Genomic DNA, 18,981 nt, shown 5'->3' on the forward strand with positions numbered 1-18,981 from the left:
GCCAGTGGAGATCCTCACGTGACCATTTTCCCGCTGCTGCTATTTGTATAGTTGACTTAGGTAATCACGCGTCGCCAATGGCAGACTTACTTTATATAATTCACGACGAGCGGCAAATCAATTAAATAAAAGGGCGGCGCATAAATGTCACGGTATCAATGCTGCACCTCGTCGTACCGCACTCGTCGACGAGCAGTTGGATATGTCCCAGAGCCATTGGACTTCAGTAAGTCAGTGAGCAGCCGGGTCGACTTGCTGGCCGTGGCCCGGCAAGTCCGCAATCTGGCCCACTTCGACAACTCATTGCAGACGGGTCCAGTGGCCGATTTAGTAGAGTTGGCTTTAGGCTTGCCCAAATATTATTTTGAAGTGCATAAGTGCAATTTATGCACTTATGTAATAGGTATGCATGCTTACACACCTAGCCGGAGAGCTGCGCTTGGCAACCCTGAAAGTTGAAACAACCCGAAGTCACCTGACAGCTCTAGGCTTGGTTTGCACTCTAAACTCTGCAATCATGGGCCGTGCAGGCCAACAGTTCTACAGCTAGACCCTATGAGCTCTACAGCGACACGTCAGCTGAGTCCGGTGGGGGCCGTGGGCTCGGACACGCTGCGCTGACACCTACCATTTCTTGCTAACGGAGTGCAGCGGCAAGCACTGCGAACGAACCGGGTTGGGGCCGGTGGCGGTGCGGCCAGGCTGACCGGCTCGACAGAAGGTCGGCCGCTGTCAAACCGATGGTGCAGCCGAGCGTCGGGTGCCGGGCGCGGTCCCTGCCGAGCACACGAGGCGCCTACAGCGACCATGACAGCCCGACTGCTGCTAATTGCCATCACTGCCGCCGCCACAGCCGTTGGTAAGTGTGCGTTCAACGATCCCTGGGGAGGGAAGGGGGTGAGACAGGGGTCGTCTGTTCATCCTCACCCGGAAGCTGTTAGCGTAACAAAGGGCAGTGGGTTACTCGGTTACAAATGATCGCCTGTTCGCTTTGGGTAATGAATATGTCATATTAGGCAGTTGGCTGGTGTTTGGGATAAACGTTTGCTTTCATCGTAAGTTTTTCGCCGTTCTTGTTTACCGTGACCAAACATGACACATTCTGTTTAAATGTTGTCTTTTAGTGTTATTGCTTTATGCTGTCAAGTCTAAAATTGGATCAAATGAAATGAAGCGTAAGAAAAAGGTACAACATAAAGTAAAAAAAAGATGACCACTTTATACACGCTTGAATGACACCCTTCGCACCGTTTGTGGGTGGGATAATTCATAATTGTCAACCATCTAGCCACTTGCCGCTGATGGTCATTTGAGTTTGGATCGATTTTCTTCGTCATGACGGCGTCGACTGTCAAAATCATTTTTTTGCCATTTTACCTTATTTAGCCCGGCCGGGCCCGCGGGGTAATTCCAACCAGGCGTAAATAAATTCCGTACATAAAGAAGCTACACTACAGAAACAGAAGTTGTTACAAACGAAAGGTTTTCATAAGACGATCTAAAGCATCAGTCAAAATTTTGTCAATCAATTTTCAAAGTCAGAGGTCAAAGTAAAACGCAAAAGCTAGCACATGTCGACACCTTTTTTTTAAACCCCACACCTGCTCACCCGTGAATTTCCGGGAGGCACGAAAGATCTCCTTTTAAAAGTGTCCAATGGTCTGATCCTGATCAAATATGTGTGTTCGTAGGCCTGTTCTGGTATTGCTTTATCTGCCAAGACAGACAAACTTGAGAAAAATCGAGTGATTGTACCTTTTTTGAAGGTCTCTAACCAACTTGTCTGAAATTCACCGGAGAACAAATGTGGGGTTTAAAAAAAAAAGTGTCGATGTGTGATGATCTCAAGCTGTGTATTCCGGAAAATGACAAGATGAATAGCGTCGGGCAAAATTGATTGGAAGCAAAAACAAAAAAGATATCCTGCGGAGACATCCACATCCTGAGACAGCCAATGATAGGTATGCTTAAAGATCAAAGTCAAGGTTAGGGCTATGCTCAAAATTGACCTCAAACTTTGCACTTTTTAATATCATCTATACCGAATCATTATACTGATTCATGTTCTCTATGACCGAATCAAACAAAGTTTTGAAGCACTTTTTAGCTGATCAGACCCCTACTTGTGGTTCACGTAACGCCTGCAAGGCTATCACAAGGTCAAGGTCATGCATGAGTACCTACCTACCCTTGCTACGAGGTTCTAAATGAATGCTTCGAGCAAACTGGATGTCATATTTGTGATCAGCGGCTATAACGAATGCATCAGATAAGACATTTCATGTGTCAAGGTCATCCAAAGGTCATTTTAGGTCACAAAAGGTCAACATACACTGGATGTTTGTCAAATGGATGGGGTACTGGAAGTTTCGTGCTCTAACCTCTAAGCGCTCGCGAACTATCGCAAATGTTCGTCAGGGGGTAGCGAAAAGCGCAAAGTGCCCGCGAGGGTTAATAACGCCTTGTTTTGAATGCATATTACATATTTAGTTAATCGAACTTTCCCATGCCTATCAACCTAAAGGCACCTAGTCATCTAGTCGTGTTACAATCGACTGCCTATAAAATATTTACTACGGCCAGAAAATGTCCCGCCAGACTAAAAGCGTATCGGTTGCGGCCGCATCCGCTTGGAATCCGGATTGCTGTGTTACATACATACGTATATTACATATGCAGCTTGTTGAGCACCTCTCCAATGCCTTGTGTTTGTCTCAGCTGCGCAGGCTGCGCCGACAGCGAGCATCTCCCACCATCCCTCCAACCAGACCGAGGACCACCACACCACTGAGCGTGCCAGGAAGTTGACGACCATTGACCGCATCGGCTGGAACGACCACGTCACGCGCACTCTCGGCGGTGTCTTATCGCGCACAGCGGCCGGCGGGGTCGACAAGCCTCCGGCCACCCACAGCGCGCACAGCTTCCTCGCGTGCAACGCGACGTCGAATGGTGAGATTGGCGGCGACACGTCGACGGGGAAGGAATCAAGGTTATCTTACAGCGACATGTTCCTTTGTAAAGGGTGGCTATTTTAGGTTTATATATACGTGCAATTGCGAACACTCGTATCTTTGATTTGAAAGACAAGTAAAATAAAACGGCGGAGCACTTTATAAAAGAGCCGTCACAGATTCTAATTAGCATCGACATTCGATACCTAAAGCTTTCGCTGAATGATATTCAGTCGGCTTTGATCTTATAACTGGTGTCACACCCAGCCTAAATTTCTGCAAATGTAGCCATTAAAACACTCGCCTGTCTAATTTGACGTATGTACTTGGTTCTAACGGTCATGAATGACAGATACCTCTCCCTACAGACTCCACTCGGCAGGCCGCAACGGCTGGGGGCGCCGGCGGAGAGAATGCCACTGCCGGGGGCGACTGCGGTGTCTCTCCTCACCCGCCCCTGGACGGCATCAGCAGTAACAAGTTTCACAGCACAGCGCGCGAGCACCTCCGCTCCAAAAATATCTCACACAAGGCAGGTCAGTCAGTATGCGATGGACGAGCCGCTGCGGAATACCAATAATTGCCCGTGCACCGTATCGCGGTTGAGGGTCCAAGAGACAGCGGTAAACGTGCTATTCATATACCTAATCAGAATTCATGTTATATATTACCTTTGTTCTTCCAAAGTATGTACAGTCAGAAAGTTCCTTGAAAAGAACTATCAACCTTATTGCCACCCATTCACACATTGTTGCTCTTTTCAAATGCTATTCATAAGGCATGACACGAAAAAACAGGTTCATCCATTAGCCACTCATAGCACTGTAACAGACATGCTACGATTACTACAAATTATTTGCTCAGAGTAAATAATAAACATGACGAACTCATTTTTTTTTCAGCTCCGAAGAATCGGACAATATGCAAGCCGGACGACAGTCGCGAAGTCTGCCTTATCGTACGGAACCAGACGGGAGCAGGTGAGTACGGGCATACGATATTTGCTTGCTCTGAAGCTCGAGGTTTAGACAGACGTAAGTGTTGTTTGATGCTTATCCGTTGTTATATTCACGCATGTGGGCAGCCATCGTAATCACTCGTGTATCTTGCATACAAATATTTCAGGGTCGTTCAAACAACTTACGTTTACAGTTTACGTCATACATTTACCACTAAAATTTATAATGAGGCTCAATACAGAACAAAAGACATCGTTATTTTTATACCAGATCCATGTGTCACGACCGAAGCCATGACAGCTGTCAACAACACAGCGTTTTTAGTGTTCCAACTCGAAAATTTAAAGGTGACCAGCATGAACCAAATATGTACGGCCTCTCTTGGAACAGGATGTGGGAGAGGGCAACACTGCATGCATGCATCTTTTGTAACAATGTCGTCCTTGAAATTCGAACGCACTTTAAATAGGTAGAAGGTAAGTGAATTAACGAAGGTGAATCGAACTTGTTGTAATTTAACCCTAGCCCGTATTGGTGTTTTGCCAGCTGCGAACGTATGAGGGGGGAGGGGTCTAACCTTGCCATTTGGCTCCTGATCGAGCTAAAGCTTCGCGGAAAAATAGAGAGTTTTGCCCGTGACGAGAAGAAGCCGATGATACCCAATTTTAAGGTCCTAGGTCATTGGTTGACCTTCCAGGTCAGGAAAAGTACCCAAAAGTCGGGAAAATCGGGACCTCTTAGAACGTCGTTAAGAGTGACTGCAATGGGGTTTTTCGGGGTGCTGATCACGAAGGTCATCTTAGTTTTGATCACAGATGATGTCCTCATGCATTTGGACCAGGTCGGGTCAGGTCAGGTCAGGTCAACAAGTAGGGATCCTGCCGGGTATTCGTAGCACGTGTCACCCGTCTCTGACAGCTTCGTAAAATGTTATTAAGGCACCAAAACTACTTCGTAAATGTTCAAATGGTTGTTAAATTCGAATTCAGCTCCAAAAACTAGCCTGGAAACATGTAAAATTCGAAAAAGTGAGCCGAGGTCATCAAAGGTCAATGACCTGACCTGACCTTCTGGTGACCTTGACATCCACTTCAATGCATGGGAACAGTAGCATATCACATATTTAAACGCTTGAAATCACAAAACGACTGCAAACACGCCGACCGAATCGCGGTTCCTGACAAATAGGGGAGAGTGGGGAAAGATGCCCAGGGTTTTACTATGTCATATATCATTCGAAAATGACGATCCGAAAGCAAAAACTTGGAGTTTCAACGGAAGCCGACATCATTTGTCTCCAAAAATATCACACTTTTGTGCCTGAAATATGATAACTTTTTTGCTATTAAGCATTTTCCTGAAGAAGTGAAAGGGGGCATCTTACCCCACAGGGTGGGAAAGACGCCCCCTGGCGTTGGGGAAGATGCCCCCTGCACTATAACTGACATAAATGGGCACGTGAATCACCTGAACGAATCAGTAGTCTCTTCGAGCCTGCAGTAGACACCAAACGTCATCGTAAGGGCCCTCAAAAGTAGTCGTAAGGGGCTTCAGAGATCATCGTTAGGGCCATCATAGTCCAGCGCGGCCAAACAAGCCTCCGTGGTGGCGTTCGAAGACCACTGTGGGGCCCTTATAGGTCTTCATTGATGCTTGAGGGCCCTCGAGCCCATCGTGGGGACCTCAGATGCCAGCGCGGCCCGTGGAGCCAACGTGGGAGCCCTCAAAGGATGTCGTGAGGGGCCCTGGAGCCAATAATGGGGCCCACAGAGGCCGTCGTGAGGGCTCTCAGAGTTAGATGCCGCCCAAAAAGTCGCTGTGTGGGCCGAGAGACCGGCATGGGGAGCACCGACCGTACTGGGCTCTCAATAGTCCCAGATCGGCTTTTGTCTCTCATCACAAGTGTGTAATAAATGATTTGACGGGCTGCTTGAAGGACAGCCTACGGATTTAGGAGGGCGTCTTTCCCCATCAGGACAGGGGGCATCTTACCCCAAGGTACCGAAGTAACATTAAATCAGTACAATTTTTTAGCCATAAAACTACACCCTGAAACAAACTGTTTGGGACACAGTACACGCATGTTAATATATCACGACTATAGCAAGAGACGCAAAAATTATCTACCTTCTTTGATATTTACAATGTTTTGACACCAAAATATTTTTTGAAAGCAGCAAATAAAAAACATGCAATCACCAGCCAGCCGTTGCCCAACTGAGCTTCGCAAATTTTTGTGCAGTTTACAAGGCAGGCTTCCGCTTTACGCTAAGAACATTAACCCGGCAGTTGCTGGGGTATTTCGCCACCCACCGTTTGCTGGGGGGGGGGGGGGCGTTAAACGCCCCCAGCCGATAACTCGAGAACCAATAGGCGCAGCGAAACGCACGAGGCGGCAAACGAAAGAACGCGACGAGACGCTTCAGATGAGTACTTAAAAGTTGAATTTTGAGGTCACAGGTCAGGTCAAGGTCAGGTCAAACACCTGAAATCGGGCTTTCAGTAGCATGGACTTCAGGACTTCGCAAAGGGCGCCTCTCGTCATAAACTCTGTCAAAACGGTGCACAATCCATCATATAAGGCCTACAAGAGTGTCAGCTCCATGTAGGGGTCAGTCAAGCATAGGTCAGGGTCAAGGTCAGGTCAACCGGGCAGGCACATATTCCCGAAAATCAAAACTGATATTCGCAGCCTGTGACACATGTTTTATGGGTAATTTGGGGCGTAGAACACGATGGTGGCATTCATTTTACCATATGTATACGTGTTTGGCTAAAAAAGTTCAATTTAAGAAATGCATGTATCATGGTCGTGAAGTAGTCACGAGAAATTGCCAAGATTCACTTCAAGATTTTGGAAAATGCGGAACGATAATCAACAATCGAAGATAGCCATTTGATTGGTCATGGTATTGGCAGTCTAATGGCGTTTACGGCATGTCTGTATGTCTATTCTGTGATTTTATATGAGTTTTTGAACATATGCCGTTTTTGGTCGAAAACTCAGAAATCATGACGTCACTAAAACCTCGATATCTCAAAAATTTTCCGACCGATTTTTTTGAAACTTTGTCACAATGAGCTTCAATCAATTCCCTACAGGTACCCAAAATTTGGCGCGCCTGCGGCGCGCCGTTTTTATGCTATGGCCCGGCGAAAAAAGTGGGGGCGTTTAACGCCCCCCCCCCCCAGCAACTCGCGGGTTAATTTCCAGGTTCGATTCTTTGTTTCGCCGCTAGAGGGGGTGGGGCGTCTTTCCCACCCTGGGCATCTTACCCCACTCTCCCCTATGGTCTCGAGGAATAGGTCACAGGTCATTGTTCATTTGGGCCAGGGTCATGAAATTCTTAGGGTAGGTGTAAAATTGGTTAACTCGAGGGTGCTGAAACTTTCGTCGCGATCGGCCGCTTTTTACGCCAGTTATTCGTGAAAAGCCGAGGGTGCCCGTTCGACCCCCCCCCCCCCCACGCACCCACCCTATACGGGCGAGTGCTTACTGTATAATTATAACCTTTGCGTATACCGGTAGCAAATAGAAGCATTAAAACCGACATGCTACTTAGAGCCGAGAACAATTATACAATGTTGCTCCGTTGAACGGAAGGCCGGCACGGGGAGTCATGAAGCGCTGCCCGTCTCATGACTGGAAGATAGACTGTCCCGCAACGCTTGGAGACCCGCCGGTGCAGCATGGCGCCGTAAGGTAGGCTGTTCCGCACAGCACGGCGACGGCAAGATAAGCGTAATCGGACAAATGAGAAGATAGGGATATGATGTCCTTAGAAATGGAGATTGTGTGCTCGCTACCGCGGACAAGAACGTCTAGCTTCTGGAACCAGAGCTGGACTGGAAATGCTCGGCAAATATTAATTGATAGTACGGCGACACGGATTCATCGGGTATCCGGATACAAGCGCTCCCTTTCTAAAACATGTTGTGATACCCATGCTGCGCACTTACTCGAACATATGACTGATTATTGCGTTGCTGGTCAACAGTTACAATTTACAAAGCTCCTAAATCCGAATTTGGTAAAAAGTTTTGGAATCCAACTGCATCCCATAATGCCACACAGCTCCTGCCCCACGGTGACGTGGTCGGTCGGTTCCCGGCGTCATTGTCATCACCTGTCAGGTAAGGCTTTGTGAGGCTCATCTCTTGACGTCAGAAAATAAGCGGTGCCATGCCGGATCCTGAAGTCGAGCCTGTGTCGAGTAACCTTTCATGGTGAAAACTATATAGAGCCGGCAGACGATTTCAATGATCGTCCGTCCATCGTTTCTATACCTACCTAAAATGACGATGTCCAAGTTTTGTTGTGAGGTCTAACGCAATGATGCGACACGATTGTATACCGTCGGACTCGGACTGCACGTAACAAGACTGTGTCGCCGTGCCAGCGTCTCCGTGACACACGGCTGGGTGGTTGGAATCGCGATCTGAGTCTTGCACGTGGAGACGACTGAATCACACTAGACTGCCACGACGTACCCAACGACATCCTCCCCGTCGACAGTGGCAGCAGCGGCGGAGCCGGTCGTTAGACGGACACCCCCTCCGCCGGCGCGGTATTTGACCCAGTGTGTCCGGGTGACAGCGCGGCCGCCGGTGGCCGCTGACGGCGCTGACATTCTCCCTCGGAGCGGCAGCGATGCGGTTGTGCAGCTGGTGGTCAGCGGTGCTGCTGGTGGTGGTCTGTGCACCGCCCGGTGACGCCGAACCGAGTGGGCGACAGCCGGCACTGCGCAGCCGTCACCGGCTACTGTGGCTGAGGAAAGAGGAACCGCTCAGCGGCCGCTGGGCGGAGCGGCATTCTCTTCTGCGGGGTCATCTAAACCGACAAACGTCAGGCGACAGAACCAAGAGGCTTCTGTCCAAGTTTCATCCAAGTCACCCCACGCCACGCGCTGGTATCAAGAGGCTACTGCCTAGACGTCATCTGAGGCGACCCACGCCACGTACCAGAACCAAGAGCCTCCTGCCCAGCGCTCGTCCGGGCCGCCGCTCCCGCTGGGTGCTCGGTCGTGCCTCAAGAGCCATTTCAACCCGCCGGGAGCGTCGCAATACGAAGCCGTTCAAAAGGAGCAGCAAGCTGAGGGCGTGGCCTGGCGGGATGCCGGGGCGGCGCCGGCCGCTCTCCTGGTACCCGTCACATACGACGCTCTTCCTCCGTCCCGTCTGGAGCCAGACCACGCCGTTCCCAGCGCACCATGGAGCCACAGGCAATGTTGATGAGGCTTCTTATTGTTAGCTGTGTTTTGTTTATTGGAGGGGCTTACGTTAGCACGAGTCTGAAGATTTCTTCGGCAGTGTTTCCACTATAGTTGTTTTCTTCGTCCAAGACTTGCAGTTCTGGTAATTGATCAGCTAGTTCAACAGCGTTTGAAAAAAACTCATGAAAATGTATGAGTATACAGCGGTGCAGTTATAGTTACCTTCGAGTTCTTTCAACGAGTTGGTATAGAGATAGGTTTGGCCTTAAATTACCTAACCGTTCTTTAGTGACCTAACATTCCTGATTCGGGTCCACAGGCACAGGAAAAGCTGCCAGGCTTTTTGAAAGTGTATTCAAGCAAGATCATGCAAGTGAGTTCGGTAAAACATAGGTAGATACCTACTCATCCTCATTATCAACCATGGTCATAACAAATGATACAAACGGTAGCGCACAGTGCAACCAATCTGCAAATTACACAACACATGGATACGGTTGGGACAGCATGCAAAACGTTTGATATTGAGAGTCAAATATGTTATATCGTCATAATGACTTAAACTCACTATAACAAGAATCAACGACTATAATCAGTGGTAATTATGTTTAGGAAACATTGTAGTGTATACGTAGGCCAACAATTGCTCGATCATAATTACGATGCTCACATCAGCAGCGAATCTAAATCGATCAATCGATTTCATGTCCGCGGGCACTCGGCGGTACAGATCTGTCGGGTGAATCTGGATTGACTTTAGAAGTGTTTGCAATGCAACTCCCTTCGCGTAGAAATGACAGCTTAATATTTTAACCCTCGCCCGCACATGCCATTTTCCCATCCTAGAACGTACATACATGGGGGGGGGGTGACCCCCCGCGCCATTTCGTTCCTGTTAGAGATAGAGCTTCGAGGTAAATACCAAAAAGATTCTCTGGGATGAGAAAAATCCAATGATACCCAGTTTTACCTTCTCAGGTCAGTCATTGACCTTCCAGGTTAGGTCAAACTAAAAAATGTTGCTGTTTTGGGTCACCGCTGGATATCAAGTGCGCTGCTTATCATATACCGATGACGATGCCGTTTTCTGGTGCCAAGCCAGCTACAACCTCTTTGTCACACTACCCGACCAGATTTTTGCTGCTGAGGTCATTTCAGGTCAAGTTAGGTCAAGGTCAATGATATGTTTTTGTATGTCTGTGTGTGTCTGTGTGTATACTGATGTATGCACCGAGTGTTAATGTGTCCATATTACATGAAACCATGATCTGAGAAGCTTTTACCAAAAATACAGTCAAAAAACTTCACGAAAAATAAATTCAGCCTGCCTAAAACGCAATTATTTTAGATGACCTAGGTTGACCTTGACCCTGACCTTGACATCTGTACATCGTCGAACAACATGTTCCATGATAGGTGGGAGGTAAGAATGGCAAAAAAGGCCGAAATAAAGGTGTCAAAAGCTCACAAGGCCCATAGCCAACGCAAGATGTTGAGAATTGGTCATTTGGGTCATGACATGACCTGAAAAAACAAGGTCATATCTCCGAAACCAAAAACCACAGAAACTTGAAATTTTTCAGCGGACATCAAGAAAGGATAGAGGAGCAGCTATACGAAAAATCAGGCTTCTAGCTCTAAAAATATTGAGTGCAGAGCAGAAACACTTCCTGGGGGGGGGGGGGGTGCACCCCCTCCCCCATGTGCGGGCGAGGGTTAAAGAGTTGATTCATACCATATGCGCTTCAAAACGTTTTGTTGTCCCTGCCATCCACGATCGGTGACCGCGTGCTCTCCTGATCAATTTCAGCGCCTGAGATCAACGTCTCTCTGCAGAAGAACGACACAGATCGCGAGCGGGTGGACCGAATCCACAACGTGACCCTGTTGGATCGGAGCACCACGCGAGAGGTGCAGGGCGGCTCTGACCCGAGACTGGCCCGCCTGAGGGAGACCCAGGACACCGACGACAGGCTGCGGAGGAGCACCAATACCTCCGGCACAGAGCGCCGCGTCGGCGTCACAGTCTCCATTGGTGAGTGAAGAGCTTCTAAAAAAATGTTCTCCTAACGTCGGATTTGTGAGTTACGACTCACGGTTTTACTCAAGTAGCAGTTACATCACATCTCAGTCAGCAGTTTTGACCGTGTCAATTTAGGCTTTTTTCATTTTGGTGATTAAGTTCACGATTTCCTTTTTGTGGGCGCTTTTCGGCTCGGATGAGTGTTGTTGGCGGGTTTGGGTGGCTGGCTCCGAATCCCTGTCACAATGCCGTCAAACGGTCAGTAACCTTAGATGATGTCAAGGGTTGCGAGAATGAGGTCGAAAGTCAACAACCGAATCGCAGAAACAAACGTCACAAAATCTGACATGGCGACAGAGCAGAGCATTACGTTGGTGAATGCATTGAATGAGTAGTCGAAATTGGTCGATGGGTATGCTCATGTCATAAGCAAGGCGCAGGAAGAGCGTTGCTGTAATTCTAAGCAACCCGTCAACCTAAGGTCGAAGATTTGTTTTCCGAATGTAAAAAAACTGCCTTCTTGAAATATCTTTATCGTCCCTCTTTCTGCATATGCGAAAATTGCAGTTTCAAGTCACTATAAGAGCTCACCAGGTGACCTCATCCCCAGAAAAAGTGAATACTTTCCTGACTTAACGTTTTTTTTTTTTTTTTTGCTAATAAGCTATCTCCCATCGGTGCAAGTTTTAGTTACTAACAGGGTTCAGCTTCATAGCCCACCCGCGATTCTGCGTGACGGAAACGGCCTTCACCTGCCGTCGGAACAGGTGTCATTAGCTGTGGGCGGTCATGACAGGATACCGCACACGTATACGCACATTGTGTCAGAAACTATAGTGTGTCATGCCTACCACATGGCGGGTTATCGTATTTCCTCGTCTCTTCACTCAACGCGGGCGGTGCGTTGTGTGATGATTGCCGCCATATTGATGGATGTATTAATGGGTGCCTCTCACCCGTTCACAGGACAATGCAATTGCTCTATTCATAAATGCCTACACCTTATATAACCTAGCGCGATCATTTGACTGTTATGCATTGAACTTCATATACCTGTTGGATAGCCATAAGTTTGTTTCCTTTGTATTGAGAAAAAGGTTGTGAAAATGAAGAAAGCAATTCATTCCGTCTCGTAGGATTCATTTCCTTCTTCAAATAATATGAAATGTGTACAGTTAAGTTACTCCGTATCGTTGCTTTCAGATAATGTTTTTGTGGCCAATTACCAAGGACAACCCCTTACTTTTTAGTATTTCTTCACAGGTAATCACCCAGATATTGTAATTGGTGCCAGCCATGCTACAAGAGACACAAACATCAAACAAAACAGAGAAACCCAGCAAGATAAAACCAACAATACCGAGCTATACAAAAATGACGGTAAGATACATGTCGTATTTGTGGTAGGAAACGCATCCTTTTCTTTGGTAACGACAAATGCATATTATTAAGCGCTTCAATACTTTTCAGGAGATTTACAGACAATCTCGGTATAAAACATGATTAAATGAAATTTATGAAATGATGAATGAAGCCACCGCTAACACACCTAGTCGATCTACAAATGAAATTGACTTTCCTTACTTTCTCTGTACAGGGAGCCGAAATGAGAGCGAGAGTCAGCGCCGACTCCGTAAATCGCGCGGCAGCGTCAGTCTGCAGGAGACCAGCAAGACGTTCAACTATACATTCGACAAACGAAACAATCCGTAAGTAATTATTCTTACGCAAAATGAAGCTCAATTTCATGGAATTAATTTCACGTGCATGGATTATATGATGATTGCTATTTATGTACATGCTAATTTGGTAGCAGTTTTAGTAACAATTTAACTAAAATAATAACATTTCTACGGCATGATATTGAATACTTAACATGAAATAATATCTAAATCTAAGCCATCTGAACCTGAAGGGGGAAAAACTGTTGCTATTGGCAACATTTCATATCCTAAAACCATTGTCAGAAAACCAAAAACAAAACGCAAAATCGGGACGGACCCATACTTTATCACATAAACACCATTGGGGATGATTAATGGAGTGTTGGGGATTCGCAAAGCAACACCGCAAGGCGCAAGCAACATATTGAGTGAGCACTTTCATCAGTGATCAGTAGGCGTGTGAGCAAAATGGCATATCTCTTCTTATCTATACATAAAAGGAACGCTGGGTTTATGCACGGTAAGAACGGGCATGTCCAGGAACAGCAAAGAGGGTCTTCGCCCACGTACTCGGGGCGAACGTACCTACTCGTTGGGTCTCGGCCAACTTCGCCATGGTGGGCGGGAGCGTGGGGGGGGGGGGTGTTTGGCCACGCACGATTATCTAAAAGCTAATATAACTAGCCGAAAGAAGTAATAAGTAATAAACCAACAAATAATAAATTAATAAGATAGTAATAAATGATTAAGATAATGTAATAAGATTGATAAGATAGGGAAAAAGGAATAGATAGTTCGCTGTAAGATCTTTCAGAATGACACAGATACATTTTCGATCAGATCACCGCTGAGGTCAGTGGAGGTCACCAAAGGTAAAATTATCACGTACCTACAATTTCCTCGATTTTAATAGTTTGTAACAAATCAGAGTATATCTCGTGACTGAAAGAGCTATGAATCTTGGAAAAGCGCTCGATGGCTCTTTCAAGGCCCTTTCACCAACATAGCCTCAGATTTGATTTCAAGTCAACGGTTTGGCCCACATGTGGTATAAGTCACCTTAACAGGCGGATTTTGGCAAAACAATGTTTCCAACCATTTTTGCAATAACTTCTGCGTCAATCATTTAATGACACATATCTAGCCACAATCGTGTTTCTCTTGTCGAGAAGTATCGACAAACTATAAGTTGACCTAAAACGGTCAACTGTAAAATTTGACCTGTCAAGGTCATGACCTCAGATCAATGTCATGATCTGAGCAGAAAAGGCCATGTTGCATGTCAATCGATCCGTATTGATGATCTGAGCATTGAAATTGTATTGAAATTGATTTATAATATTGAAATTGAAATTGATTGTATTGAAATTGATTTATAATAAACTTGCCAAGTTTTGCGGTGCAGAACTGCAGCGTGCCGCGGTTTTCTTAACAACACACGCAAAAAAAGAGAGTGTGATCAAAAACGGTTCTTGGATACAAACTATGCTCATTGAATATTTCTGCGTGAAGTATGAACTGCATGTTTGTGTCCTCAAAACAGCTATTCGAATCGCAATGTGCTTAGATCTGGTTTAGAGGTCAGATTAAAATATGCTTGCCGGAGTTGACAGTACACACTAGGGCTAAGGCATCGAAAGGACCTACGACTAGCCGTGGGTATTCCGTCTCAATCCGACCACCAACGCCACCGGTCCTTCGCCAGGCGCGAGGCGGGCGGACCACCGCTGGGGACCACGGACCATCCGCTCCTGGTCACATCTGGTCAGCAGCTGAAGCAGACCGCGACCTCCCGGTCAGGCAGCAACTCCAGACCGCCGGAACATCCGATCGTCTCCAGACCGGCGCGACCGTCCAACTCTTCACTTCATACGGACTTTAATAAAACAAGCCTTCAGAGGAAAGATACCCTACCATTCAGCGATTCCGGACAGCCAAGAAAGGGAACGGAGCCTTCTGAGGAGGCAGGCATAGACAGCTCTCTGAGACCACAGCACCACGGCACACTGCTGGTAAAATCCAGTGACGACGAACCGTTACAACAAGTCGGCATTCCCAGCTCCATAATACGAAAAGGAGGCGATAAAAGACCAGCGACACACGCAGGCATCAGCTCGGAGCTGGGATCGGGGAGCAGCTTCCCACATCAGCATAACACTGCTGGAGAGCCGGCCGGCTCGGGACACGGTGCAGAAGCGCATGGACTGACCCACTGGTCGAAATCACACTCCCGAAGCGGCTCAAAGTCGTGACCGTCTTCGGAATAAGCGTGCAATACTGTACGAATACGGGCCCGTTTTTACGTGGAATGAGTCGTGTACTTGGTGAACTACGTTATGCGTCATAGAAGCAGTGGATACCCATCGCATATGCTTGGTTTGTACGTCTGGCTGTAAGCCATCGAAGAATACAGACTGTCCACCAACGCGCCATCGTTTTCTCGCACCTGACTTTCCAATCGATTCGTGCCCGCGCATTAATTTTCCTTTCTGCTTCTTCATGGTTGTTGTTTTTTGTCATCTTTGTATATGCTTAGACGAAACGCGCCTGGAGATAGAAGATACAAAATATAATATCATACTCTTGTTGCATCTGGTAAGATCGTTATCAGCCATAGGCCTGGCCGATAAAATCAATACAATACCGACCGTTAAAACGTTCAGAAAAATATTTAGTGTATGTTACAGCTACGTTTCTCTAAAATACACCATTACCCTGCAATCCGTGTTTGTTTCGTTGCAGGAATGTGAATGGCGGTCCAGCGGGCATCTTGCAGGTCGGCGCAGAGGCACAAAAACGCCGAGGAAATAATACCAATACCACCCAGCTTCGTAATCACGAAGCATATAGCAAGCACGGCATAAAAGGCGACAGCGGAGGCATACACACCTATAAGTACAACAAAGACAAGAAAGAATGTGGAAGTAAGCATCACAAGGATTATGGGCATCCGGTCGTTTCTAAGTTACACCACTCGTTGCACCCGATTGCGACGCCTCCCACAGCCGCTCCGGAGTCGCTCACAAAATACCCGAGAAAGGTACACTCACCATTTGGGCATTGGGTTCACGGTCACCACCCGTACGAGCACGGTCCTCCTAGGACCACCAGAAGACCACGGACCATCCTAACGCCGCCGCTGGGACCAACTACACAGAGACCATTCTCCGGCACTGGTGACGAAGCTCCAACCCCCACCGTCCGATCGAGGCTACCACAGCGGTCCCAGCGACTGAGCCCCGTGGCCCACTACTGGCTGGCTCACCCCACACCGGCGACCCGTCCCAGCCGCGGGGTACTGACCCCGGCTCCAGTACAGCGCATAACTCGACGACCGGCGTCCCACTCTTTTGAGGACCACCCCTCTCACCCAAATGGGCACTCCTCTCACCCAACAGGGCACCCCTCTCACCCAACAGGGCACTCCTCTCACCCAACAGGGCACTCCTCTCACCCAACAGGGCACCCCTCTCACCCAACAGGGCACTCCTCTCACCCAACAAGGCAACACGAGCACTACACTGACGGTAGTCTTCACAAGGACTCCAATCACACGGGGCACTGGCCGGGGATGTCCAAAGGCAATCACGACGAGCATGCCAAGCACGCCTTCAGCAAAGACCTGGCGACGATCGGAAGGCACGCCATCCACTCACCATTTCATTGAAACGGTCAGTGAAATAAGAGCTGCTTGGAATGCAAAGATGGGAAACAGAACGTGATTGCCGCGGTTAGAGCCGAACGCCGTCAGTTTACTTATTAGCCATGGCTTAGTCTGTCGTGAATCAGCAACTGTCATACCAAAACATTGGTGTGGCATGTTACGCTCTTCATGCATGTTATGCTCGCTACATACGTTTGTAGGTCTGGTTTGTAGGACAGCAAGGGGGAAGGGGGATAACACTCGAAATGCCATTATCTTTGCCAATACAATAGAAAATGGAACTTATTGTGGTGAAACTTCTGGAGAGTTACGATAAGGGATGTGATGCAGTCGCGAGCGAATCACGGAGGATGGTTGAAACTAGTGCTTGATTCGATGTTCTTAAATTAAATCGTTCCTGACTAGCTTAGACGCATACGAGAGAGCGGGAGCGAGACAGAGCTGAGCTCTGTCGGGTGACGCCGGCGAACAATTGAGGAGTGATGTTCAGATCTGCAAAACGGACTATATATGACGGGGTACTCAAACCTTCTACATGTGTCTTACGACGAAACAATACGGCAAACACTTCAAAGTTGAAGGCAGGTCCATGGCAATATAGGCTCCACTAAACTAAGAAAACTGAATGCCCCCACACACGTATACTCGCAAATGTAATTGCAGTCACGAAAGACTCAGGATAAAAGTTGTTTAGTCTGATATGAACGGAAATATTGTGAAAAATACCCAACATTGCATAATTTTATCCAGGAAGCAGTCATTGAGGCGCTTGTGTCCGTTATTCATGCAGTGCACACACTTAACCCTCGCCGGACCTATTGGTTTTCTACATACGCGCCGGCCGAGGGGGGGGGGCGGGTACGACCCCCCCCCCCTCGCCGTTTCGCCCCTGGTGGAGCTAGCGCGTCGCGGAAAAAACGAGCATGTGCGCCGTTACGAGACGCAGAGATTGGTACCCGATTTTAAGGTCCTAGGTCATCCGGTGACCTCTGAGGTCAGGTCAAGTGCCTCAGGGTACGGTTCAGTTTTTGGTGAATAACTTCGCAAAAAACGGTCACAGAGCGCCGATTTTGGCAGCATCGTGTTCGCCTCGCTCAGGCGCGTCGAATGATATACTTTTTGTCCGGGTCAGGTCAACTTGGGGTGTTGACCTCAGGTCAAGGTCAGGTCAGCACCCCCAGGTCACGAAGTTGGTCGAAAGAGGTCATGTCGCATATCATTCGATTCGGCAGGCCTTCCTGAGTCCATTGGTGCCTTTCCCGACTCGCTAGCTCAATTTGATCAAGAGTTATTGACGAAAAACTAATTTGACCTCGATGACGTCATAAATGACGTCACGCAAGGTCAACATTGCAAAAGTGACGCATCTAACCTTGCAAGGAGTGCATCAAATCACGATTCTGTGTGCTTGAGATAGCTGGAGATCGTTCCCGGCGCCAGAATAGCAGTTTGAATTTTTCCCCATTGACTTATAATGGTGAGGTCACGAAAATGACCTGACCTCATATGACCTTTAGGAAAAATCCGAGATATACAAGTTGTGGGACTCATAATGGATACTAGATCCTGCAAGTTTCATTTCCCTGTGACATCTCCTCTGGCAGTGAGGGCGTTGCGAAGTTGCGACATCTGAAGACCGTGCAGAGGTTCACTTATGACGTCATAGGTCAGTGACCTGACCTGACCCAAAAATGCGGTTGGTGTCAAAAGATCCGGCTTGGATCAAAGGTCAGGTATGCCAAGTTTCAGCTCTCTATCGCCAGCGTGTTCGGAGCTATCGCGAAAAAAAACCCTATGGGGGGGGCGGCACCCGCCCCCCCCCCCTCGGCCGGCGAGGGTTAAAGTTTTAAAACGCACCGAGTTGCACGGACTCGATATGTTATCATTATAATCAGCAATGTAGTTGAACGACTCCCAAGCATTTTCTAATTATCTTAAGGTTCTGTAGGGGAGTGGGAGAGCGTCCGTATCGGTTTAGAGATATTGAGTTATTGTTCGTTTTAGTTTAGCTACCTTGGTTTTGTTGAAATTGAACGCGTGGGATATTTAGGCAGGGGTCGGGAAGGAGGCAAGCGCGGCGGGAACCGCACGGGCACATCGGCCGCCATCTTTAGCCTCGAGGCGGCTGATGTGGGCGTGGCCTACTCGGGCCAGGGACGAGACGAAAGCAGGGGAGAGGAGATCGGGGCCCTTGGTGTCGGACTGCCGTCCGGTACGGACATCGAGCCCCCGACTGCTCTCTGCTACTGGCTCACCTGGCTCGAGGTAGGTTCCTGTCACGCAGGGATTGATGCTGGGCTCAAAGCACATCCCATAGTTAGGATAGGAGCACCGGGGTGGAGGTTCGTAGGTAGTTTCGCGCGTCGGTAACCGTTAGGGTAGTGATAGGGTAGAAACTTGCGGAAACGGAAATAATCGTCGTCTCAAATATTGACTCACGCAGTCCTTTATATCGATCGGCTTTTACAATAAATGGGTTTAGAATTGACCAGATGCATTTGGAG

The 18,981-nt window shown here is 47.9% G+C and overlaps 1 protein-coding gene across 2 annotated transcripts; it reads left to right on the forward strand.

The window, feature by feature from the left end:
- Positions 1 to 67: 67 nt before the first annotated feature.
- LOC122377032 lies at positions 68 to 16,754 on the forward strand. Of its 2 annotated transcripts, none has more exons than XM_043357008.1 (8): positions 68 to 859; positions 2,719 to 2,952; positions 3,323 to 3,490; positions 3,857 to 3,934; positions 10,937 to 11,161; positions 12,413 to 12,529; positions 12,747 to 12,858; positions 14,519 to 15,240. In XM_043357008.1, exons 1-8 carry the CDS (start codon positions 808 to 810, stop codon positions 15,063 to 15,065), a joined length of 1,533 nt encoding a protein of 510 aa, XP_043212943.1. In that variant the 5' UTR covers positions 68 to 807; the 3' UTR covers positions 15,066 to 15,240. The 2 variants fall into 2 exon arrangements, with proteins under 2 accessions (XP_043212943.1, XP_043212936.1); XM_043357001.1 differs by lacking the exon at positions 14,519 to 15,240 and adding an exon at positions 15,556 to 16,754 and having other exon boundaries at positions 245 to 859.
- The last annotated feature ends 2,227 nt before the right edge of the window (positions 16,755 to 18,981 follow it).

This window comes from Amphibalanus amphitrite, unplaced genomic scaffold (genome assembly GCF_019059575.1).
Source record: "Amphibalanus amphitrite isolate SeventyFive unplaced genomic scaffold, NRLGWU_Aamphi_draft 000043F_arrow, whole genome shotgun sequence".
NCBI classification, from domain to species: Eukaryota; Metazoa; Arthropoda; class Thecostraca; order Balanomorpha; family Balanidae; genus Amphibalanus; species Amphibalanus amphitrite.

Bases quoted from the DNA above. Each gene is read 5' to 3' on its own strand.
- LOC122377032 (XM_043357001.1), top strand. From the start codon at position 808: ATGACAGCCCGACTGCTGCTAATTGCCATCACTGCCGCCGCCACAGCC. The intron at 860-2,718 runs GTAAGTGTGCGT...TGTTTGTCTCAG, and splicing joins TGCCGCCGCCACAGCCGTTG to CTGCGCAGGCTGCGCCGACA. The intron at 11,162-12,412 runs GTGAGTGAAGAG...ATTTCTTCACAG, and splicing joins CGGCGTCACAGTCTCCATTG to GTAATCACCCAGATATTGTA.